Here is a 26,617-nt window from a genome sequence, read left to right on the forward strand (position 1 = left end):
ACTGACAAAATGTGTCAGACCAGACGTAAGATTAGTGCGGACAAAGACTGCATGGTATAGGGGAATGGACATTCTGAATTGTTAGAAAAATGGGAATAAGTTGCAATTCCCCTGAAGGTAACTAGATATTGTCTATCTACAGGAAATGAATGTATGGCATTGGTATACAGAGTGAGATGCAGTCTTGGTGAGTGAGTAGACTACATTAAGGAACTACATTGGATAAAGGGAGTTGCAAATGATAGATGTTTGTTTGTATTAGTAACCCAGAAAAACAAGAAATGTTTTATATCAAGATGTGTTTCCAAGTTCTTAATATCCCGTGAGATTCCTGTGGCTCTCATACTTAAACCACTGGAGCAAGTGGAGCAAAATCACTGATCATTATGTAATGACACCAGCAACACCGATCACACACATGCAGGCTCAATCAAGTCAATAATATCTGAGTCTGTATTTACCCATGATGCTGCTGATGACAGGGGGCTGCTGGGAAATGAAAATGTTCTCACCATTGCCCTTGTACAGTATACCTGGTGGAGAGAAGACATAAAGATGAGAAAAGAGTAATTCTACTCTGCATGTAATGTCTGCGCTGTGATTGAGAGCTGAGGTACGTCAGGGGTGAGATTTTATTAGCACATCTGTCATTCCAAAATGCACTGAAATATGGCCAGACATTATCCTTTTATTATACATCAGACCTGGTCACGTCATTGAATTCTCAATGATGGGATACAATCGTCGCTTGTTGCTCAGACAATATTGTACATTTGAAAGTGAGGGTGCTGTAATGAGGGTGGTAGATGTGCGTCCATATCTGCCTTTATCTAAAGCATTTCTACAGGGAGTTCAGGTTAATGGCTACATTCTAAAAGTTTTACTTGACTCACTTACAACACACTGTTGATATTTTCACAGCACAAATGAACTAAAACCTATGTTTAAAACAGTAGTGCTTCTCCCCCACCGCACCCTCATCCCAAAGATTGGTGGAGAGTGTCAGATAAAACCAAAAACTTCAAATGGAGGAATTCACTTACCGTGTGTCGATGAGGAGGAAAGTGTGTTATGTGCCCCCTATGGTGTTGTATGAACCCTGGCATCAAAGAACCCCAGGCTGTGTGTGTGTGTGTGTGTGTGTGTGTGTGTGTGTGTGTGTGTGTGTGTGTGTGTGTGTGTGTGTGTGTGTGTGTGTGTGTGTGTGTGTGTGTGTGCTGCATATATACAGCATGCAGACATATCTGTGGGTATGTTTGTGTTGAAACACATGACGTTTCTCTATCACCATGGGGGTCCCAGAGGATCATACAGCATGTAAGATTAAAGGGCTGCAGCTGCTGTTGCTCTGTGTGTGTGTGTGTGTGTGTTTCACTTTTGAGGAAAGATACATTAGCTGTAGTTTAATGACCATAAAACTATTAAAGTATTTAGATGTAAATCAACTTTCAGCTAAAAGTGGTGCAATGGTACAGTATTACTTAATTTATCTTCTGTTCATTTACTTCTGTACTCATTTACATTAACTTAAACAACGTAACCTAAGAATATGCTGATTAGAAGTGGGAATCAAGAGAATCAAGTGTTTTGGCGACATCTTTTGGTGACATCTGAAGTGACTATTATGAGGTGTATTTTCCACTACAGAGATTTCCAGATTTTGTTAAACCAGGTGGGAACCTGTATATGGCTGGACTGCGTTTGGTCAGTGGGCTAAGTTGTGGCCAAATTGTTACAGGTATTATACCCTGTTTTCGAAAAACGGAGACATTTCCCTTTGTTTGTGCCCTTCGTTTACACGCAAACGGAGAATTCGCCACTGAAAACAATTCTTTCTGAAAACGATTCTTTCTAAAAACTAAAGATTTTGGAAAACTTCATTTGCACATGTAAACTGAGACAAACGGAGGTTTAGGCAGCCGAGCAAGTGAGGAAGAGAAGAGAGAGGAAGAGTTGCTGTTGTTGCTATTTTTGGGATTCTGATTGGCTAACGTGGGCTTGAGATTCTCGTTACACTGCCACCTACAGGTCTGGCGTGCTCTTGACGGCATTTACGGCATATATACACGGGTACGTGTAAACAAACATTTTTCTGAAAACTGACAGCTGTGCACAATGTTATTTTTGAAAACGGAGAGGTTGAAATGTCTGTTTATGAAAATAGCCGGAGACGTGTAAACGTAGCCATAGTCAACGGTCTGTCTGAAATGTGAATTCCTGGATATTAAATCTACAATGGTCCCAGTAATATTTGTCCCAGTAAAATTTGAGTGTAATACTCATCTAAAGTGTTATTGTCACATAACAATGGTTTGCGTTACTATGTTAAACAGACCTGACCTAGGTCTGCATCCCAACCTGCATCCCGTGCTAATTACTGTATGAACATACCCACAGCCTGAAATGTTGGTCTTCCTGCTTCAACTTCCAGATCATGGTCAGGAAGTACAGGGTACTTTTTTTTTACTCCACTTGGGTCTTGAGGAGCTGCAGCATTTATCCAGAGACAAACTGAAAGCTACACTGTCCATTTACCTGATGACTTTACTGCTAATTTCTTCTCTGCTCCGATTTCCAACACCTGTCTGCTCTGAGAGCATCCACCGTCACTCTCTCTCTCTTGCTCGACCACACACTCGCTACTCACACACTACACTCTGAGCTATCCCTCTTATAACAAATGCATCAAACTGTGTCAACACCCTACAAATATAGGATTGCGCAGCCACAACAAATGTGTTAAAGAAGTGGATCAGATGACTCAGAGCAAAGACCTTACCAGCTAAAACACTGTGGCGCCATATTCATTTAGACAGAGCAACTATCTGCAGAATGGAAAAAGTAGAGTCTCCACACACTGGACACCAGCTTTTAAAACATGTATCAGAATGAAAAAGACAAACTTTATATATATATATATATATGAATTAAAATGACAGAGGGTACAGCAGGGTACAGTAACACATTTCACCTGTAACCGCTGTTTTGCCAAGGTTTCCATGTCAGCAGCGTGAAACAGTTATCAGATTTTGGTAGCCTTTTTCAAGCTGCTGTCTTGTCTTGTCTAATCTTTACACTGTTACTAGCTGCCGTTTTATATGGCTATGAAGATAGATACTTTATAACACGTAGCACTTTTCCTGTTTTATGTAGTACTACTACTGCACATTGCTACACTTAATTCATTAATAATGCAGATAATAAAGAGGAGAGACAATTTGAGGTGAGAGGAGGAGGAAGGGGACTTGTGAGGAGGTTAATGTGAATGAGTGGTGAAAAAAGAAAAAGAGAGGGATGCACTCGTTCTTCAAAGTGCACACATCAAAGAGGAACCTCCTGTGGTGAGCTGAATTATTAAAACTCTGCTGCCATCTTGGAAACCAGCCCACATTACGCTTCATCCATCCATCCATCCATCCATCCATCCATACATCTATCGACAAACTCTACAAGTTACAAGTTCTTCAAACCCAGCATGCCATATTGCTATTGGCCCTAAAATCCCGTATCAGTTGGTTCCCTTCCCATCTCTATATCCCTCTCCTTCTCCTTCCCTCTATCCTCCTCTCTTTCTCTCCCTCTTTCATCTCTCCCTCCATTAGTAGGTGTTGATTGATCAACCGAGGCCAAGCCAGCAGGCTTCCCCCCATGCTGTGCTGTGGTCTACACAGGCAACCAACTATTTGCCTGACAGGAAAAAAAGTATGTGTGCGTAGTGATACAGATTGAGAGAGAGATATATATATATAGAAAGAGAGAGAGAGAGATAGAGAGGGCTCGACAAAGTCTAATCTGCCAATCTGATATTTAGAGAGAAAGGGAGGGTGAGCAAAGCTCTGCAGAAAGAGAGAGGAGCAGCGGATTCTCCTGCTGTGTTAAAAGAGAGGCTTTCTCACACGGCTTTCTAGATGAATGTGTGTGTGTGTGTGTGTGTGTGTGTGTTGTAAGTAAATGAGTACACTTGACCTTGATCTCAAAACTCTTTTTTTTATTCTTAACACATCCACGAAGGGATCCCTGGCACACTCATCAAATCTCAAAGACCAAGCGCCAAGAAGGTTAGACTGATTTGGTTCATATCTTCGAGAACAAAAATGCTAAATATTTTAATGCCACCGTAAATATGTGTAACTATCACATGCTTGGAAAAAGAATGGAGAACATGTTTTCGGCAAGCTTCTGCTTGAGAAGATGAAAAATAAGGGAAAAATGCACCAAAATGGTGTAATCACGATTGGTTAGCCTGCCTATAAAGTTTACAAGAGCAAGCGGCGGCAGCAGGGGGCGGTGACAAAAAGCCGCGGTCAAGTCGGACAATTTACAGCCGTTTCCAGCAGCCTTCAGGCTGAACAGGAAGTCACAGAAACACTCACATCCTGTTAGGGCCGATTCCGATTTATTAAAATGTTATCAGACCCATATATCAGCCTGTACACAGTCTCCAGTTCTCCAGTTTTTATTATGACGGAGTAGCTATCAAAATGCTCTACATGCGATCTGTTGCTGATGTTAATAAACAACAGACTGTCGATGATCAGTAATCTGAACAGATTTAGTCTCTCTCACTTAACTATCAGTCACACAACGTGTGTTCTGTCCAGAATAGGCCTTTAAAGTGGCCATATTATGAAAAATAAAATCACCTTTTCTGGTTATTTTGTGTCTCTGGTGCTTCCACACAGATACAAACTTGGAAAAAAAAACATCCATGCTGTTTTGAGTGAGATATGGTTTCTGAATGATTCCTGCCTTCAGTCTCCAGGTGAGCTGTTCAAAATCTGCAGGGCTTTCTACGTCACTAGCCGAAACGAAGGGGCTAACTGTAGCATGCTAGCTTGTTCTCAATGGCAAAACACTGCTACAACACACACTAGTTCACCATATTCTACAAAACTACTTCCATGTCCCTGTTCTGCAGGTATGCCACGCAGAGTTGGAAGTGCGCCCTCGTTTAGAAGAACTCTGTAGCTAAAACAGAGACCTGAACACAGGGTGAAAAGAGGAGCTGAAAAAAACAAAAATATGGTGACTTTTGAAAATTAACCTCAAAATACAATTATGAACCTGAAAATTAGCATATGGGCACTTTAAATTATACAAAAAGCAATTAAATTCAGTCCAATTCAAAAACAATAAAAAGTTTATATAAAACGTCATAATGTTAAGTCGATTGTGAACTAATCAGCTATTAGATCAGCTGAGAGCAAGGCACTTCCCAGCATGCCCCTGGGTCCGCCTGGGTCTTGCAGTCGGTGGGAAGCAGCTGTGGCGCCTGCCTCTCAAACCTGCGGCCGCCTTGGTCTCGTGAGGTTATCGTTGCCCACGTGTGCACGACGTCAGAGCAAGTCGGGATCAAGTCGGACACACATTTAACCGGCAAGCATTGGGCGGCGATCGCCGGTGATCGATTCTGCTCAGGCCTGGCTCATCTCGAACGAGCCTACTGACTGCTTCTGCTGCTAATTCAACAAGGTGAATCGGCTGAGCTGCTGCTGATAAGTGCAGACTAGAGCCAGCTGTGCTGCAAAGCATTCAGGTGTGGCCAGCCAAACATGGCCCGACAGTGCCCAGAACAGCTGACGGTTGACTTGGTGTTTTAGGGCTCTAACACACACAAACACACTCATGCCAATACACACCGAATAAACATCGTCATCCTCATTGGTTAATTTCATCCAGAAATTTTTTTTTCTCAATTCCCAAACCGAGGACTTAGGACCTCCACATGGACTAAAGCAGGAAATAAATTCATAATGCTTACCTACATTTATTTTTTAGACATTTCTCTAATCTCTACTTCAAATGAAATAGTTGAATAAGAGAAAACAGATCACAACTGGTAAGACATGCTGCTTGTGACAAGAGGTCACAAGTTGATGTTGCTTTGTATTAAGGAATCATGAACAAAAAAAGGAGGGAACCGCTGCATTTTATGACATTAGTAGATTCCCTTTTTTGCAGGAAACTAAACTAACTAAACTTCACTCTCAAACAGATATAATCTTCTGACACTGTGACGGTCTGAACTAGGAGAAGAAGACTGGCTCTTGTGAAGCCAAGGCTGACCTTTAATAAGTACAATAAATGGCACAGTCTCTGCATACCTGTCAGCATGGGTGAGAGAAATGCATAGGAACTTTATTAGAGGGAGCAGGTGTGATATTGAGTCCGTTACCGGCAGATAACTTCCAGGTTACTTTGAAAAAAAGATTCTGCGTATACTTCATTAGAGAGTCAGTCGATGTAAGGCAAGTGTAGATACACTGCTGATGTGATAGGTTGCATTTTCTTTTATATTGGATATTATTTTACCTATTTTATTTAGTTTAATTATTCATACTCTTTTTTTAAACTTCTTTTTAGTTTTGTTTGTAGGTTTATTATAAAAAAAATCAACTAAAAACACTTACATTTGGGATTTGTGTCATGACAATGGTTAGAAAAAAAACATAAAGTTGGTTAAAGTCCAGATATTTTGATTTGATGTCCTGGAAACAAGCAACACGTTCTCATGTTCTCTGGGGCAAAGCAGAAAGCAGTAGAGCACCCTGACTGGAGCTGAGCTGCTTAGTGTCTGAATAATAGAGTGCAGCGCTTGACACACACACACACACACACACACACACGCACACACGCGCACACACACAACCAGAATGCATACCCTCTGCCCCTGAAACCCACACACACACACACACACACACACACACACACACACACACACACACACACACACACACTCTCTCGCTTTCATCCAGCCTTATCTGAGTTGTTCAGCAGTGCTCACTACACAGTGCTCACAGATCACACAACACCAGGTGTGTGTGTGTGTGTGTGTGTGTGTGTGTGTGTGTGTGTGTGTGTGTGTTAAGGTGTGGAGGTGTTGACGTGCTTCCAAATCCAGTGTGTGTCTCTTTTCCTACATTTTTCTCTTTCCTCTATTCATGTATTTTTAAGGATAAAACATACCATAAATGTTTGTGTAAGTAAGCCAATTCATTAGTTTATGTTGTTCAAGTGCCATAAATTACAAACTCATAGGCTTCCTCATTCCAACAGTAAGTGGCTTTATAAATTCAAAGACAGACCATCATGGCGGCTTGTTCAGAATACAATCTCATATTGTACTAAAATAGTTCAACAAAACGTGTTTCTGAAAACATTTGAAGTGAGAAATAGGCCGTGCAGTTGCTGAATCTGTCTTCATTTCAGATCAACAAAGGTCAGTTTAAAAGATTTTCGTCAGATTTTGAGAGACTCTGGTCACGCTCATTCTGCTCTCCATTTCCAGGTTAGCACTCTACCAATCAGATGGGTCATTTGAGTCTGGCTGCCGACAGTGCCCGCCCCGCCGATTATACATGTCAAATACATGACGGCCCCTCGGACAGACGACGGCACGGACCTCGCCAGACTGTCCGACGGCCGATTATCGGCTCGGTGTAGTAGGCTTAAGAGCAGTGTTGTGCCTGAACGCATTCATTGAACGTTTTTTGGGCGAACGTGAACTGAACGTACTGTATTACTGCCTGATGAATGTTACTGTGAACTTGTTCATTAAAACACACCGTAAACAGGCCTTCATATGTAGCAGAAAAAAACACCTAATCTGGCAACACCAGCCACCAGTTTTGCGTCATCAAAACAAAAAGCAGCATGGAGGCGACGAAGCAGCATGGAGGCGTCGTATGATCATTTGAACGAGTTTTATGACAAGGTCGGTGAGGATGGGAAAAGAAAATCCGCACTTCAGTCACATTCACAGCGAACCTGAAACGGCGAATTGAACTGAAGCAACATATGGAAAAAAAGAACTATGAACTAGTTCATTTTTGGAACTGTGAACTTAGTTCAAAAATGTTGAAGTATGAACTATGAAGTGAACGAGTTCATTTTAAAATTTGTGAACTGAACTTTGAACTAGTTCATGTAGAAAGTGAACTTTCCCAACACTGCTAAAGAGGTTCTGCTACTGACTGAAAACGTTCTGACTCATCACTCCTCCCCTATAAGGCTACGTAACATCCTCCATGGGACGTTGATTGATGTTTACAAGCTGAATTTGTTTTAACATGGCATTTGCAGAAATAATGGCTGAGCAGCATACAGTATTAGTGTATAGTCTAAGCACAGATTGATTTAACATAGACTTCTATTTTTCATAGGGAAGACGGACAGGAAGGAGTGTTTGCATGTCCAATACCTATGTATCATATCCCAAAAAATGAGGGGTCCCAAAGAGTCTATGGTTACCATATGTTACCTGAACCAAAAAATGTGAAGGAACGAATGATTCAGTAAACAAACGCAAATCGATAAAAAGAGAATAGGCTGCCTTACTGTCATATTTATCTAAAGATAACGACTTACATTTGTGTATGAGACATTCAGTAAATAGGACAGTAGCTGGTCTGCCCTTTGAAAACATGACAACACAGAACAGGAAACATTGAAATCCCTGCCAGACGTCAACGCTCACTGTACAGGCATAATATCTCCACAATACATAACATGTGTGATCCACATCATTAGCAGAGCTACAAGACAAACTACAAAGACAACACAGCACGAGTGTTTGATGGTCTCCCTCTATCCCTCTCTCTCTCTCGCTCTTTCAAACATACTAATAGTTAATACTAAGATTATTCTATTTCCATATGGTGTGTTTCAGATGTGGAAAGTAACTAAATACATTTACTCACGTTACTGTATTGAGTAGTTTTGTTGTGGATTATGTATTTTTCAAGTCGTTTTTAAAATCGGTAATTTAAAATGTACAAGATTACGTTTTGAGTGAAGTATTGTATTTCGCTACATTACAAATCCCATATGTTACTGAGTAAAAAAAGAAAAACGAAAAACGAAGGGAAGAAAGAAAATAAATCACGCCCAGAGCCACTGCACTGTGGCACAGCGGTCTCAGCAGCTGAGACAGACAGAGAGCAGAGAGGGTGACTCGGCAGTCGGCTAACTTGTTGCTCTCTCTAAGATAACCAATATAAGCTGCTCTGTTTAGGCTACAAAACATTCATGCAGGCTGAAATTCAACCGTGCGGTTTTGTCAGGATTAAGCTATAGGCAGAAGGAAACTCCGCTAGCTGCTAGGCTAATGTGCAATGGTAAACACTGCAGCTGTAACGTTAATTTGTCCACGTCCACCTCAGCTCAATGGACTGTCCATCCTCATGTGCAAAGCTGAAGTGACGAGCAACTTAAGTTTTTTTTTTCTTTCCATAAACTCCTGAATGTAGAATAGAAGACAGTCGATGAGGATTGTCGATGACAATGATTATTCTTTTCATTATATTTCATATCACACGATATCTGTTCTCCTGTAACTTCCGCGAGCAAAAAGTTAAAAAAATAAATAAAAAATATGCAGTGATGGCGGTGATGTGGTTATCGTCCACATTCATTTAAATTCAAGAGGGCCAATAAGTATCATCATGCAATGCCAGATGTGCCTGCCAAAAGTGACTGAACTGGCAGCATTCATTAACTCCACATCTAATCTGCAGAAGCATGTTTTGGTAAGTATTTGTGCATTGGCCAATTAGAAAAACAACATGTTTCGCAGCATTGCTAATTTTTGTCTAGCGCTAGCAACCCGTAGGACAAGTTATGTAGTAGGGCTGCACAATATGAGGAAAATATCTAATTGTGATTATTTTGACTGATGTTGCGATATGATTGAAGATATTGAAGGGAATGATCATGTTTGTATCATTATTCTCATTTTCATTGACTAATATTAAGTCTTAAAAAAAGTAAATGATTATAGTGTGATTTTTTTCTGTAGTCTGTAGGATAGGAATTGTAGGCTGGGATGTCTCTAGAGCATCACAATACTTCATTCAGAATGGTTTGACACACATTTTGCCTTTAACAAATTGCATCCCCCCCCCCCCGCGATTTGGATATTGCATATTGCTATTTCGATAAAATTGGGATTAATTGTGCAGCCCTAGTATGTAGGGCACTGGCTAAATCTTTTTTTACTTGAGTAATTTTTCAGATAGGCAATTTTACTTGTACTTGAGTAATATTTCATCAAAGTATTGGTACTTTTACTTGAGTACAATATTTTTGTACTTTTTCCACCTCTGGTGGGTTTTAATCCCAAAAGGATAAACACACATTGCGTTGCAGCACTGTCCCTTCAAGAAACAAAATCACACCCACAGAGACCAGTATGTATATAGACCAAAAAAACAACACAAATCACACCTGCATTTTAAACACACACACACACACACACCCACACACACGCACACACACACACACACACACACACACATACTGAATCGGGTGACAAGGTGTTGAAAGCCCAAGAGGACTGCAGGGAGAGAGGGATGAATAGCAATGTGATGGATGGGGTGACATATAGAGGACAGCGAGGAAGAGAAGAGGAGGAGGAGGAGGAGGAGGAGGAGGAGGAGGGGTTTAAAGTGCCTTTAAAGCTGCAAAATGCGTTTTCTAAATATGTATCTATTCTTATATGAAGCAGTTGTTGAAAGGTGGACTATCTGAATGGAAATGAATCTCTCTTCAGATAGAAGCGACAGCACTGGAGTTAGGTACAGTAATGCATCCTTTACAAACCAGCCGATTATACCACAACATTACTGTAAGAACGTGTATTTACACACAGAGAGGTCTGGATTTACACTGTGCTGTGTATGCAGGCGACCTGACCAGTACACAGGGGTTATTGCCCAAAGCTTAGCTGTCCAATTTTACCAAACATTATACCTCTGCCTCTCACAAGCTCGGAGGAAATGAATATTAGAGTACTGAATGAGAATTTGTGTATTTGTGTTAAGTCTACACTTTTTACCTAACCAATCACAAATGTTGTGTATTGAACAGTGGTTTCTTAGCACTAGAACCGCCATAGCCCACGCTATTTAACGTTGGGATAAAAAAAAAAAAAAAAAGATTCCGTAATTTTTTATTGCTATGTTTCCCTCCTGCCTTGACTTTTCCTAAATACCTTTTCTGCACATTCATATATGGTCATAATGATGCAATAACAGGGTTTTGGTGTTGATTTGCCCGGAGCAGCGCCGATTAACGGTGTTATTCTCCTCCACAGCAGAACGGACACATTTGCGTGATGGGGACAATGGATGGAACAGAAATGAAAGCGAAACTAATCACACTTTCTGACTATAGAAGTTGTGTCCTTCCTTATACTTAAGTTTAGTTATTTTACTGTTAACAAACAATACAATGATAATGAATAATGTCAATCAATTAATAGTAATGCTATAATACATGTTATTTTAACATCTTGAATTTTCATTTTCACAACAAAAACTAATGAGACTAATTTTTTTTGAAGATTATTTTTGGGGGGCTTTTCCCTTTATTTGATCGTGACAGTGGATAGACAGGAAAGGTGGGAGAGAGAGCAGCAAAGGGCCACCGGTCGGACTCGAACCTGGGCCGCTGCAAAGGACTCACTTACATGGGGCGCATGCTCTTACTGGGTGAGCTTGAGGTCGCCCCACACACTACACACACTTCCATTATTTTACTTTCTTTTTACTGGCTTCCATAGAGCGATATGACAAAAGAAGTCGGGGAACCAATTTTCTACAAAAAGTGATGGTCATGCTGTTTTACGACAAAATTGACACCTCACTTTTCTTTGACCTAGACATTGAACAAAATAAAAGGTTTTTTAATAGGTGTCAGTTTGTATTTTTGATTCCAGTTTATTTATTTATTTTAGTTTTTAGGGTATTCTTACAGTTTAATTTAATTTAATTCTGGAATTAGCCAACTGTTTGCATCCATTATTGATCAGGAATATAAATACACAAAACTCTTACTGTATGTGTAGTTCTAGAAACTTCATTTGAAGAACGACTTCATGTCTTAACAATGAAAACAGTTGTAACAAAGTGGAGCTGTCTCTAAACACAAATATCCAAGTCCATCAGCAGTACTAATGTCAAAATAAATAAATAACAGAACAAACGCTCACAGTGATCTAAAGGTGAGGAGCAGCGTTACAGTGAGCCATCCCCCGTCTACTCAGTGTCGGCTCAAAGAAAGCCACAGGAGGAAGTTAGACCTGTCCCCCAAGAGGTTTTTCATTAAAGACTGACATGTAAGAACTGACCCGAGAGCAGCTTTATAAAGGCACTGAATGGCATCTGGTTGCTGAGCTTCCATGTTACAATGAGCCTTTGTGGAAGTGTTTAATCCTTGGATTGTCCTCGGGTCAAATTTGACCTGTTTTCAAAGTTTTTTTTATATATATCATAAATATGGGTTTCTTTCAACCAAATTGCCAAAAAACAACATTGATGTACATACGTTGTATTTCGCAGGTAAAAATCAATGATTACTTCCATTGAATTTTGAACTTTGGGTGTTTTATTCAGATTTAAGCATTTTAAATTTTTGTTTTAAATGGTTTCAAAACCGCATTCTGACTAAACTTTGACATAAACCAGTCTGTGATTCACTCAACATCCTTTGAATGTCAAAATAATTAATAGTTTCTAAATTCATAGTTATATACATAATGTTTACTGACCATGGATAAAACAAAAAAATTTAAAAAAGCGTTGAAAAGAGTGACAAAAACATTTACAAAAACAATAAAAAGCATCAAAGAAAGCTACAAAAATGTCGGGTAAAGAAATCACCAAAAAGGTTTTCAGAAAACATTTTCAATTTTGACCAACAAGAACAACAAGTTTATTGTTGACGCGAAGAAAACAAAAGGGTTAAAGATCTTGGCTACTAACAGTTTGGCAACTTACTGTCACTTACTAATATTTGCATAAATTATGAAAACCAAGGTTTCCCTTTTGTTCAGTTTTTATTTATTTTTTACATTATAGTCTTATTTAAGTTATTAATTATCTTAATATAATAACAATAGTCTGTTAAGGAAATGAATACAATAATAAAGGCAGATAAGATGATGATACACACACAAGAACAAGCAAAGCAAGCAAAGAGAGGAGAGATGACAGGGAGGAGAAACGGATAAAAGGTCTGAAATGACTGTGTGAGATGAGAAAGCCAAATTGTGCATGTGTGTGTGAGAGGGAAAAAAAAAAAAAAAAAAAAAAAAAAAAAAAAAAAAAAAAAAAAAAAAAAAAAAAAAAAAAAAAGAGAGAGATGAAAGGCTGGCAAAAATACCACTGGGCAGCTGGAACAAATCCAAGACGCCAACGAGGAACTCTCACACGCACACATGCACACACACACACACACACACACACACTCACACTCACACTCACACACACACACTCCTAAATTCTTTTTATCCGCTCCATCGACCAAAGCCTGCATGACAAAAATCGCTTTGACAAGAGATAAAGATACTTTTAAACTATTAACTTTGTCCTATTCTTCAACAGATAATTAGCCAGTTAATGATGTGACGAGAGAGAGAGAGAGAGAGAGAGAGAGAGAGAGAGGATATGTTTTGTATTTTTTGCTTGTTCACTTACAAGTAGAACACCTTAGCTGTCACATATAAACTTGGAATTAAAATATTACTGTAGTGTAGGTAAATTAAGAAATGTTACTACATACAGACTACACCTCGGATAAACATAAAAAAAACTATATATATTTCTTGAAGCTGCACTTTCAAGTGGCTCTTTGTAGTTTTGCTTATTTAAAGCTAATGTACTTGCACTTACTACTTACTACTGGGGGCGGCTGCGGCTAAGTGGTAGAGAGGTCGCCTGCCAATCGGAAGGTTGGTGGTTCGATCCCTGGCCCTGCAGTTCCATGCCGAAGTGTCCTTGGGCAAGACACTGAAGCCTGAGTTGCCCCCGATGCTGCGCCATCGGAGTGTAAATGTGTGTGAATGTTTACCTGATGAGCAGAGTGCTTGTACGGCCACAGTGTGTGAATGGTGTGTGAATGGTTCCTGTACTATGTTAAAGTGCTTTGAGTAGTCGTTAAGACTAGAAAAGCGCTATATAAAAACAGTCCATTTACTTGTTGTCTGGAGTTTGCACCTTCAGGATTGAAAGCACTTAATTGGAAGTCGCTTTGGATAAAAGCGTCAGCTAAATGTAAAGTAAAGTTTTATGCAGTATTATGTTTCATCTTCTTGCAGTCTGCACACTAAGTGTGTGTACGTGGAGATGTAGCTGCAGTATGATAGTGCACGTTTTGGTTCTTTGTCATGTGAAACCTACCGTTTTGTACATCTAGGATGTGATGTTTATCCAGCGTCCATCCTCCCATGTTGGAAGCATCCAGCTCGTAGCCTTGCAGAGTGGCCGTTCTCTTCTCCCACAGGATGAGGTCCAGGCAGGACTCGTATTCAAACCCCACCGACACTATTACACACACACACACACACAGGCATGGCCAGTTAGTCAACTCTTTCCTTCGACTGTGCTTGTGTTCAAACAAAACCAAATGGGAAAGTTGCTGTGATTCAGACCAGAGCAAACCGACAACAGAGTTTACCTCTGTGTGAGGTACAACACCGTAACATCAAGGGTGGGACACTTGTCAAATCAACGCATGCACACGCACGCACGCACACAACACACATTGTGTGTGCTCTGCCAAGCACATTTTCTGCTATAACCATTGTGTGAACTGGCAGCCACAAGAGCTGTGTGTGTAGTCAATTTAGAAGAAACAAAGATCTTCAGGGGGAAGAGAGAAGGAAAGGGCGGTAAAAGAGGGGAGGGATGGATGTTTGCAAATCTGCCACACAGAATGTAGCTTATGCTACAACTATATTGCAGTGATACAGAGGTGATTTTAGCTGTGTAAGAATGTCATGATAGGTGAATTGGTTACTAACTATTAACTGGGTAATTATGCGGCAATACATATAGAATTAGTAAATTTCACATTAGCAAGTAATGAGCTGATGAGTTGAAAGGCTGGTGTGTTCCGTTCTGGAATAAGTTAATTGATGCAACGCATGAATGCGTACAAAGTCAATGGTAAGACGTAGGTGCACGCCAATAGAGGGAGAGGTGCGGTTGCCCCCTGATGAGTTCAACTTTAACATTTGTGTCCCAGCTCTGATGTTAACAGTTGCCAGACATGGACCCCAAAAATGATTGTGGTTACGCTACCTTAATAGAGCTTATAAGCACCAATTTCAGAAGTGTTACAAAACAAAGCAGTAAATCGTCTTTATGTTCAACCCATGAAGCCGGGCTACCATAAGTAATAACTCACAGAGGAGTACGTCTGCTGGACTTGTCCCTCATAAAGGTGGCAGAGAGGGGTTAGCATACCCATTATGTCCAAGCCATTTCCCTGTCACAGCCTTTCTGCAGAACCTAGGTGAACTTAGCTGTAGCTGTGTGCAGCTTTGTGCACAGTATCAGTTGTCAAACTTTGATAGTGAGTGCAGACCAGAATCATTTTGAGTGGAATTGGTGCAATTTATTATTGTATACAGTTCATTTTCTCTCCATCTGTGTCATATGATTCCCACCTCTGGGTTACAGTTATAGTGACCCAGTAACATAACGGTTCAGACATATTCTCCTGATTTCACTGTAAAATTGAAGACAGAAATATCTCAATCCATGAAAGTCATATTGTCTACAATTAGTCACCTGTCTACAGGAATAGGAACAGAACCAAGAAAAGTATATTAGTGAATAACTAAATGGATCCAGAAATGCAAAGTGCAATGCCAACAGCTGTTTTAACAACATTACCTGCAGTTAGGAAAGACGCCAACCCCCAACCTCCAGTATAACAGTGTGATATTCGATTCTGCATCGATGCAGTGGCAGACCATAAACGATTATTGCCTACTGATGTTGCTTGTTGATTGTCCGGTCGCTGCTTTTTTGTTTTTGCCTTTTGTCTGCTGTCTACTTTGTTCAGGAAGTGCCTTTTTTAAGAGCAGATACAAAGAATGACTGTCCGAGCGACGAGCCAGCGGCAGCTGGTTGTCGCGTTACTTTATGGAGCTTCTCAACTCCGAAAACTTTGAAGCAAATTGTCAATTCGGCAACGATTTTCGCAAGACAGCCTATATTCGAAATCTAAACAGTTAATTCCTCGCCTAAAACGTTCTCAGAAGTGAATTTAGTGATGAATAAGATGGCGAAAATTGTTAAAATTGTTCTGTTGTTGGTCTGCCAAGAAATGTATTTAATTATTTATGTATTTATTGCCTCATTTATTTATTTCATAATGTATTTAAAAGACATATTTTTTATTTATTCATGTATTTATGTATTTATTCATTTATTTAATTGTGAATAAAACGGCATTCCATACAGTCCGGTGTTGGAGTCCTGTCCAGTGAAATACAGACACACTTTACACCGTTTAACTGTAAACATTTTAACCGTGTTTACTCCAGCTGCTAGCTAACGGTAGGCTAACGTTACCTGCTGCTAAGTGTAGTGTTGACTGGCTAACGGTAGGCTAACGTTACCTGCTGCTAAGTGTAGTGTTGACTGGCTAACGGTAGGCTAACGTTACCTGCTGCTAAGTGTAGTGTTGACTGGCTAACGGTAGGCTAACGTTACCTGCTGCTAAGTGTAGTGTTGACTGGTCTCCTGTGCGGCGATGTTTCAGTTCCCTCTAACGTCCGTTTTCGGAGCATCAGAAAGAAGCGCAGGCATTTAAGTGGCACCTAAATAAGGCACCGAAATCCGCGTTGCTATTCGGTCCGGTAGATAACGGTCGTTAAGGCACCGGTGCCGTATTAGCACCGGGTCTCGGACCCCATTCAAAACGGCGATTTTCGTCAAAAAGCGACTAGTTTGCAGGTATGTACTACTCTTTGGCCGGCTCGAAAGCAAGTGCAAACAAGTTTGTTCAGCGTGCCTGTTGTTTTGTTTCCGGTCTAGCTAGATCCGGTGTGGTGTTGTAGTTTTTCTAACGTTACTAGTTGTTGCAACAGCATGTGAAAAAACTACAAAGTTTGCTGTGCCAAAAAGAACGTTAATCTCGCTATAAAGAAATTGACGACGTTAAAATGGGTTTGCGTTAACGCCGTTAATAATGCGTTAAACTGACAGCACTAGTAGATACATGTATTTTTAAGAGCAAGAGAGAACTGTATGTACAGTATATATCAGTTAACTTTACCTATTTTTATTTATATATTTGATTACATTGTTACATAGCTCTGTTTACACTTTATGCTAGTAGACAGTTTAAAAAAAAATTGCTTTGGCAATGTTTACCATGTTAATAAAGCCCCTTTGAACTGAATTGAGATCAACTGTTTCTCAACAAAGGGACAGTCAACAAGACACAAAGCAATTTGACTGGGAGATTGGCCGTCGGCTCCTTAGATGGAATTGTGGCCACCACTATGTATTTTCTTGCCTTTGTTTTGGTAGTTGTGGTGTTTGGTGTGGCTTCATCGTCTGCTTTACGTTAACCTGGCAGTCCCTCCACAAACTTGCCCATGCTTTGCTAGCAGTGCAGCAGAACCATGCAATATTTATTTATATATATCGTCGCCGCGCCCCCCCCAACTGCTGTACACTATGCCAGCCGCTTGGTTATGGCGTTCCATGTATGCCTGCCTGCCTCTTACACTCCGCTGTTATGTGCTGAGTGTCTCAGGGGCAATACCACCAACAGATAGAAGAATATACACAGTATAGCTTCAAAGCTTCTTGTCATGGCTGTTGGTTATGCTGCCAGCCTTACTTCCCATCCTGATAAACTGTATTGCCTCCACTGCTCAAGTGCTTCATTGCATCTTGCAGACATGCAGCCTTAACTTCTGACAACACAAACATCAGATGCTTCAAATGAACGCAGACACATGGCAAGTTTATCAGAGGATTAAGGATTCACACTGGTAGCTGTGCAGTCCAACAACAGCCTTCCTCAGTACCGCTGGTCACTGATCAGATGCAACTTGATCAGTAGCTTTTTATGAAGGCGGGGGGGCAGATTATCCTAGGAGGTCCAGGGATTCCAACTAGTGACCTTCTGGTCACAACACCACTCAACCTCCAGGTTTATGCCCCCGTTCTTTCATATAAAAAAAACAGCACAAAGCGAGTTCATTGTAAAATCATTAGGGAAACCACCGTTTTTATTGCATTTCCATTGTGCGTTGTAAAAGCAAAGCTGGTATACTCGTCTACAGAATTCTTTTCACACAAACGTGCTGCAGATCACACATTACAGCAATTTAGCTTGGTTTCCCATCACCTTTAGGATTGAAATGTTTATTCTCGACATAGAAGGCATTACATGGTCAGGCCCCTCTGTGCTTACATCATTTTCTACGCCCCCGAGAAATGAGAGGAGGTTCTCAGACCAGGAACCTCTGGCTGCTCCAAGGTTCAGGGTCACATTTAAAAGGTTTATGTTATTTTTTGTTTAGCTTTGCTATAAGCAGCAAACTCACCAACTGCCTCAGATAGTCCATAGACAGGTTGGCCATAGGCGTCTGTCTTGTCCCAGATAAAAGTGTAGGATAGATTTGGTTGTGCAGGGAACCATTTCTGGAAAAGGCGACCCACCACCGCCACCATCAGGTGAACCTGGAGAAACAGCACAGACACAAAGGTCATGTAATGGTAGTTCAGGTTAGGGTTTCACTAGTCTCGCATTGCCAGACCTTGCTCCACAGCGCTGCGGAGGAGGAACACAGAATTCTGGGATGGGAGAAAAACATGCTCTGGTTTATTGGCATTTTTTTTAAAACAATCACACACACTTGTTCTTTGTTTTGGTGGAACATGTGTACGTTCACAATTTGTTTTAGTCATGCAACAGAAAACTCAGATTGGACATAGTCTAGCTAGCTATATACAGTATATATACATATATATATATATATATATATATATATATATATGTATATATACTGTATATAGTGCTAAGCATAAATGAATACACCCATGCTAAAGTTGACTAAAAGAGGAATAAAAAAAAATCTTTTGGAAATTGATCTTAATGCCTTAATTAAACATATGCGGAAAAATCCAACCTTTAAGGACACCAATTTTCTTTGTGAATGAATAAATGTTCTTCCTTAAAATACAGGGGGCATAAGTCTGTACACCCTGTACTATCTATCTATCTATCTATCTATCTATCTATCTATCTATCTATCTATCTATCTATCTATCTATCTCTCTCTCTCTCTCTATATATATATATATATGTATATATATATATATATATATATATATATATATATATATATATATCATGTAACATATCTCTCTCTCTCTCTCTCTCTCTCTCTCTATATATATATATATATATATATATATATATATATATATATATCATGTAACATATCTCACCTTCATCAGGTTGAAAGGTATGGATGACTGTGTCATGGTGACTTTGAGGACCGGTTTATATCCCGCAGCTCTGGAGCTCAGGTAGATCAGGTTTAGATCGCTGCCTGGTATTGAGGTTTCTTCTTGTAAAACCTGCAGAGAGATAAAATAACACAGAAAGCACATCAGCACCTAACACTATTTCCCTGCTTTGAGTGGAATCTGAAGCATGGTATTTGTAGGGAATGGACTGCTAATTGGCACACAGCTTTACTTGGCCGCTGTCAGTGTTTGCAGTGAGAATGCTCGGAAGAGATGAAACCATCTGGGGCCATGACAGGTGTGCATACTTAACACCATGGCTACTGCCCCACTTAATACAGTGAAATGTGTTAGAGCTGGGTGATATATTTATAAATAACATTTTTAAGCATTGATGTATTGGCTTTAAAAAACAATTTGTCTAATCAGAACCATAAAGAGCCCCCCAATATCCCACTTTATATTTACTTCTGAGAAAACATACAAGCAGTACTTGAATTTATCCAAAATAGGTGCCCGTACCCTAATTCAGCAGTTGCATGACACGATTAGAGCATGTGCCTTGGTATATTCATATCAAATCAAATCATTAACCCTTGTGTTGTCCGTAGGGACTTGGGTTGGGAACCGGAGGGTCGCTGGTTCAAGTCCCAGTACGGACCGCCAGTTCACCTCCTGGGCACTGCCAGGTGCTCTTGAGCAAGGTACCGTACCCCCCCAACCGCTCAGGGTGCTGGTCCAGCACTGGCAGCCCACTCACTCTGACTCTCCATTTGTGCATGAATAGGTGAGCATGTCTGTGTGTATTTCAGGCCTGTGTGTAGTGATTTCTAACGGAGTGTAAATTGTGATTTCCCCACTGGGGATCAATAAACAGTATAAATTAAAGTTATCAAATTGCTCAAAGCAACATGGATGATTTGTAAAAATAAATTAATAGATTAAGTTTATGGACCAAAAATCTGAAGTGCTGGTAAGTAAAACCTAGAGAAAATGATCAGGCTCTAGCAAAATAGCTCTAATCGCACTGAATGCCTTCATATACTAGCTTCACTTAACCGTGCATAAATGTTATACAGGACCAAATAAAGCTTTAAAGGTGCAGTAGGTAAGCCTTATAAAACTAACTTTCTTTCGTATTTGCTGAAACTGACCCCATGTTCCAGTAGAACTACATGAATCAGCTCCTCTGGCACCACCTACAGCCTGTAGTGTGATTTGCAAAAATCCACAGCTCCCTGTTCAGATGCACCAATCAGGGCTGGGGGGGGTGGGGTGTCTAACTGCGTGTCAATCACTGCTCATGCACACGCATTCATTATCCCTTGTGGGGGGAGGGGCTTAGGAGACCGTTTGGGCTTTAGCAGTAAGGGGGGGGGGGATTGAGAATTTGTCTTTGTTCAAATCTTTTGGCTAAGTCCTGGATCTTCGCAATCCTACCTACGGCACCTTTAATAATATGTTAAATTAACTTTGGTACTGACAACAATGCCTTTCATTAATTTTGTATTTCCAACAAAATAATTAGGAACACAGTAGGAACAGTCAGTATATTGTTGTGTGGCATTACAGATAGTGATGGTATGAAGTCTGTGTGGGGAAAGAATCATATTGGATCATGCTTGATCTACAGGACAAGGCTGCTCTACAGCTGCTTTGTATTCTGACACAGTCAACAATTTAGTGAAGGAATGACAAAACATCCATATAAATAAAAGCATCAGAGTGTGTGCCTCAGTGTGTTTAGGTATGCATATTATCTAAGCAGGTGTTTGAATGTATGTGTGTGTTTTTATCTATGACTGTGTGTGTTGGCACAGACTTGTTGGAGGAGAGTGAGGGCAGCAGCATGGCATCAAACCGGCACACCAACCAGACGGCCAACCGTCGGCAGAAAAGCCAGTCGGACTGATCAGTCTCCCCGAGTTGGTCCAAAAAGTGCCACAGAACACACCGAAGTGACGAGAAGTAATACGTCTCCATAACAGCAGGCGGCGCTAATCTGTATTGTCGCCCAAAAAATTAAAACCAGCAGCTGATTGGACGAATGCGTCACGTGGGTTTGTTTTCTCCGGAAATTCAAAGCCAGACTGTCATGGCGGCTCGTTCAGAATACAATCTCATATCGTACTAAAATACTTCACTGAAACATGTTTCTGAAAACATTTTAAGCGAGAAATAGAATTGGCCGTGCAGTTGCTGAATCAGTCTTCATTTCAGCTCAACAAAAGTCAGTTTAAAAGATTTTCATCAGATTTTGAGAGACTCTAGTCACGCTCATTCTGCTCGCCATTTCCAGGTGAGTCCCGACTGCCCTGCCTCCATTTGAACATGTCAGGTCGGCCAAAATGAAGGCCGACAGCCCCTCAGACGGACGATGGCACGGAACACACCAAACAGACTCGAGTCACTGACCTCGTCAGACTGTCCAACGGCCGATTTTCGGGTTAGTGTGTCAGCGCCTTAAGACAACAAGCAAGTAATTTCATATTCAAACTGCATGAAGAACTGTCTGGGTAAACGGAAACTTTTACTACTTTGGTATTCTTTTCATAGTTTTGGCCATCATTTCCATCAGTTACAATAACAATGCACTCACCAAATTAATTGTTGAGACTAGGTGACACTATGAAGTCTGACAGGGCAAGAAGACAGGTTGTAAACAAGCCAGGTTAACAGTTTATACACATTGTTTACATCACTTATGTACCAATTTCTATGTCTATGTCTACCAAAATGTGGGTACTCGTCATTGCACCGGGAAACTATGTGCATGCACGGCAAGCACAGTAGGTCAAAGTTGAGGCAGTAAGTCAGCCTGTGAACTGTGATCTGTGTCTAACTAGACAGTCTGAGTAATCATTATACTGTTCACCTTCTTCTTCTCTTCCAAATTGGCTAACCTGTGGGTATGTTTACAACCTTGCTGATCACCTATGCTTGTGTTTTGTGCCCTGCCACACTTATTTTTTAGAGATGTCTCTGTACTCCAAAAGCTCAGCAGTTAATCCCTTGAGTGCCATGCCATTATTACCCACAGAAATGGTGGCTTTAACTACTGCACAGTCCTGTAATGCCAAGGAAGTTCTATGATATAACTGAACACAAAAGGCTTGCAGTGACAATTGGTGGCACTATTGCCTCAGAGCAACAAAGTCCTGTGTTTTTTGGAAATGTGCCTTGTACGATTTCATGTGACAAATAAAACTGATTGTTGAAGGTTTGCTTATTTCACTGATGGTATAAATTGCAACAAGTTAAAGTTAGATCATTTTAGATATCTTATATGTACAAAAGAGTCAGAGGTTGAGAAGATAAGAAAGACTGATGAAGAGATGGCTCCAAAAAAAAGGAGATTGGGAAAATTAAGAAAAAAAAACATAGCTCCTCAGGGAATAATCCATCTAGACTGTTCCTGTGTTATATTTTTTCAACTGCACTATTGCCTTTTCATTAGCCGAGCATTTAGTGTTCATTACAGATCCATTACATCCCCTTTAAGACTGCCCTTTTCCCTGCCCTCCTCGCTAATGGACTCAGCTCCACCAAAAGCTAAGTAGCAGCTTTCCATTCGTTTGCTTTTGATCCACACGCACACACACACACACACACACACACACACACACACACACACACACACACACACACACACACACTTCACACTCTGCGTCACACGTGCTTTACTTTCACGTTAATCGCAGATAGTCAGGCACATGCTCACATGCTTGTCAAATAAAAAATAATAATGGGGCGCTGGTTCAGGGTTGTAAAAATATAAAAACACACATGGAGTTCTGTCATATGTTTCATTTCCTCTGCGGACTGTTTAAAGCAATGCGACAATAAAGAACCACACAAATGTGCTATTAGGCTTTTTGGAAATTAGAGGCAGGACACCGGGCGGGGCTCTGTGTGTGTGTGTGTGTGTGTGTGTTTGTTTCTATCCCTATTTGTGTGTCCAGGAGCAAACCTGTTACTGTAAATGTGTGTGTAGCACTTAGCAGTTTCTTTGACAGTTTGCCTTCATAGCAAAAGAGAGTAAACAACTAAGATTATTTTTATTATTTTTAAAATTTTTATTTGTCCTTTAAAACGTTTGAACTGAATGTAGAATTCATATACTAAAATGTCAAGATTTGGACCAGAATCCATCATTGAAGCTATATATCCACATACATTGGCATACGGCTGAAAAAGAGTGGTTTAGGGGTTCAGTTACTCTTTAAGACCTTTAGTGGAAAATGAACATAACGTGAAAGGATCAGATCATAAAGTGTTGTCCAAATGACGTAAATACTGCCATGACGCAGTTCAGCTGCTGGTTTTTCGTCATCCCGATAGAAATGATATAGAAAAATATAAGATAGACATTTTTATATTGTTTAGAACACGGGTCTTCAATGTTTTTTAAGCCAAGGACCCATTAACTGAGAGGAAGATAGAGCAGGGACCACCTACATATATTGTATAAAATTAAGTTACATAATAAACTGGGCCTACAGTAACGTGTAGGGCGGCTTAAAGCCTTTATACATACCTTTTTTGCATATAATACTAAGCTATTAAAATAGCCTAATAAGTGTTGGTGTGTGGATGACCTTAGTGACTATACCTATAAGCCAGTAATAGCCAGCTAATAATATGTTAACAATACAACGCATTACAACACAACAATTAACAATAATTTGGAGGCCCCCCTGCATTGACTCTGAGGACCCCCTGGGGGTCCAGGACCCCCTGTTGAAGATCCCTGGTTTAGAAGATTTATACTGTCAAATCGCCCACATCGTCAACAATACGTATATATTGTGTATACGTATTGTTGATCATCTTTTATCATTGTGTGTTGTAACCCGAGCTTCTCTGTTCTTTGCTTTGGTAGCCGAGCCGGCTGCGCGTGCATGTTAGTGCATGTGAGTCCCTGCCTTTGAAACTGTTGGCATCCCTCCGGATCCTCCCTGTTGAGCGTGAGCTAACCATTATTAACACTATTAGCTCTGTCAGCACTGTAGCCATATTTGGAATGGCATATACAGACTTTGAATGTCACATATAGCCCCTTTAAATTTCCACTACAATACTATTCATTCACCATTTGGAGTGAAATGTTATTTTTGGTAATAGTGTCCACATTGGCCTTGGATATTGGACTATTTACTCCTTATTTATTACCTCTGTTTCAGGTATGATGGGTCCATCCTCAGTTGAAGCTTTGTAAAACGTAGACAGAGGAGAAGCAACAATGACAGGACTGGGTCTGATGAAACCACTCAGGTCACAGCTAGGAATGTCATTCTCCTCCTGAAACAGCCAGACATAACATGTGTCAGTTAGTCTTTTCATTCACTGAGGCATCAATTCATTGAAACAATGAGTCCATTAGTCACTCACTTAGTCAGTCAGTGTCAGTCTGATAGCGTATACGTCATGAAAAGAATAGGAATGTCATCCTGCTCCACGTGGTAATCAAATCATTATGTCAGTAACAAATTCAACACTGCGTGATCAGTCAGTGGAAAAGAACAAAAAAGTCAAAGACGAAAGCGTCAAGATGGCATTTAAAGCATTGACCCTGTGATAACAGACAGCAGTGACACCGCTCACCTTCTTCATAACCATTGTGTCCATCACATAGAAGACGTTCCATGGCACCCACACAGTTCTGTACTGAGTGAGGAATGGAGCACGCTCAAAACTCAATGTTAGGGATGCCCCGCCATTGGCCAGGAGATCGAACCTGCAGCATGTCAATTACAAACATGCAAAAAGATTATGCACTATAAGTGTTTGTATACTGACGGTGCATATCATTCCATATCTTCATGACACTTATCATGCATGAATATATGCAACTCACCAAAAAGCAAACTTACAGTTAACCTTCTTTATATTTTTGGCATTACATATATTTTTTGTTTTGATTTTAGATATCTATTTATTGGTATTTTTATACTCGCAGCTTTATTGATACATTATATTTGTAGTCTTTGCTACTTTGTACTGCAACTGCTGCACAACAATTTCCAATTGGATTAATACAGTAATGGTCTATCTTATTATAATATGTTGTTGAGTGTGTGTGTTTGCACGTCTTTTGGTTTTTTGTGTTTGTGTGTGTGTGTGTTCTGCAGTGATTGATGCATTCTTTTGAATTCAATGCATTTCCAATGCAAGAGTCGTATTCCACTCCTTCATACATTCACACCTCTTAAGCTGAAGTGCTTTAGATTGAAGATAGAGCCTGGAGTGGATAGGAGGGAGGGATGGGGGGGATGGGGGGCAGAGCAGAGTATACAGTAGATTTTTTTGAACTGAACTGGCTTTTCATCAAATGTTTTATGCAAGTATCTGTCAAGTATAACACTTGAAATGATAAAGGCGCCTGCAGATGAAAAGGTAGTGCAAGATGTAAACCATACTTTGTTTTATTTATGTCTTGTTTGCTTTTAAATAGGTTTGCCCACAAACTCAATGAAATATGTCAATGTTGTATAAGGGAGGTCTTGCTGCAAAATATTTGTGGAGTTCATCACAGACAATAGACACTCTACTAAAATGAGAATTCTTGATTTATTATTTTGTTATCGTTCCATCAATTCCATTTCTGAAGTTATTCTGTTAATTAAGAAGGCATATCTACTGTCCTTTGATAAATAAAGGGTCAGGTGAAACAATTTTGGGGAATGATGCAAGGTGCATATTAAAACAGGTTGCAGATATTGTATATACATATAAATAATAAACAAGTACACACATGCCATCCTTGCGTGTTACAGTGTTTCCATGTTCAGCATAGTCGACAAACGTCACGTTGACTCCAATCAGAGGTGTCCCGTCCGCTGTCAACACCTGACCTCGAATTATCGACACCAAGCTGGAGAGAGAGAGAGAGAGAGACAGAGAGAGATATGGTAGACAGAGGTGGGGCACGGGATGGCAACCCCTCTGAAATATGATCGCACCCCTCCCCCCCCGCCCCCCCCAATCCACTGGGCTAGAGTGCTGTCAATCTGAACTGTGATTTCCATTGGATCAGAGTACTGTCACCTGGCTGCCAATCTTCCCAGCCTTTGTCACATGACCAATTAATGTTTCCATGATAACTATGTAAACCATGGAACCAGCCTATAGAAAATAGGTATTGCATTGGGATAGACAATTTGTTTAAAATGAAAAAAGTGAAACTAATAATGAATATGGTGTTTTATTTAGCAGAATTGGATTGTGTTGTTCTATCACATCCAATATTTCCTATATTTCTAAGCAGTTTTTATATGCTGTATTCTGATACAATGAGTACAATTCTTTTGTGTCTTATAATTTAAGTTATTTTGTTT

General features: G+C 40.2%; 1 protein-coding gene across 9 annotated transcripts in view; it reads right to left on the reverse strand.

Annotated features, from left to right (window-relative positions):
• Positions 1 to 26,617, reverse strand: part of tenm3 (teneurin transmembrane protein 3) — a 294,603-nt gene that overhangs the window by 61,319 nt on the left and 206,667 nt on the right. For all 9 annotated transcript variants that reach the window (XM_039800537.1, XM_039800527.1, XM_039800511.1 and 6 more), the window contains 7 exons: positions 26,035 to 26,154; positions 24,885 to 25,017; positions 24,453 to 24,581; positions 19,260 to 19,391; positions 18,353 to 18,488; positions 14,178 to 14,321; positions 462 to 533 (listed from right to left, as the gene is read on the reverse strand). In XM_039800537.1, the coding sequence (XP_039656471.1) occupies positions 462 to 533; positions 14,178 to 14,321; positions 18,353 to 18,488; positions 19,260 to 19,391; positions 24,453 to 24,581; positions 24,885 to 25,017; positions 26,035 to 26,154 (866 nt within the window). The remainder of the gene's footprint in view (positions 1 to 461; positions 534 to 14,177; positions 14,322 to 18,352; positions 18,489 to 19,259; positions 19,392 to 24,452; positions 24,582 to 24,884; positions 25,018 to 26,034; positions 26,155 to 26,617) is intronic.

The sequence above is a fragment of the Perca fluviatilis genome, chromosome 1 (assembly GCF_010015445.1).
Source record: "Perca fluviatilis chromosome 1, GENO_Pfluv_1.0, whole genome shotgun sequence".
NCBI lineage: Eukaryota > Metazoa > Chordata > Actinopteri > Perciformes > Percidae > Perca > Perca fluviatilis.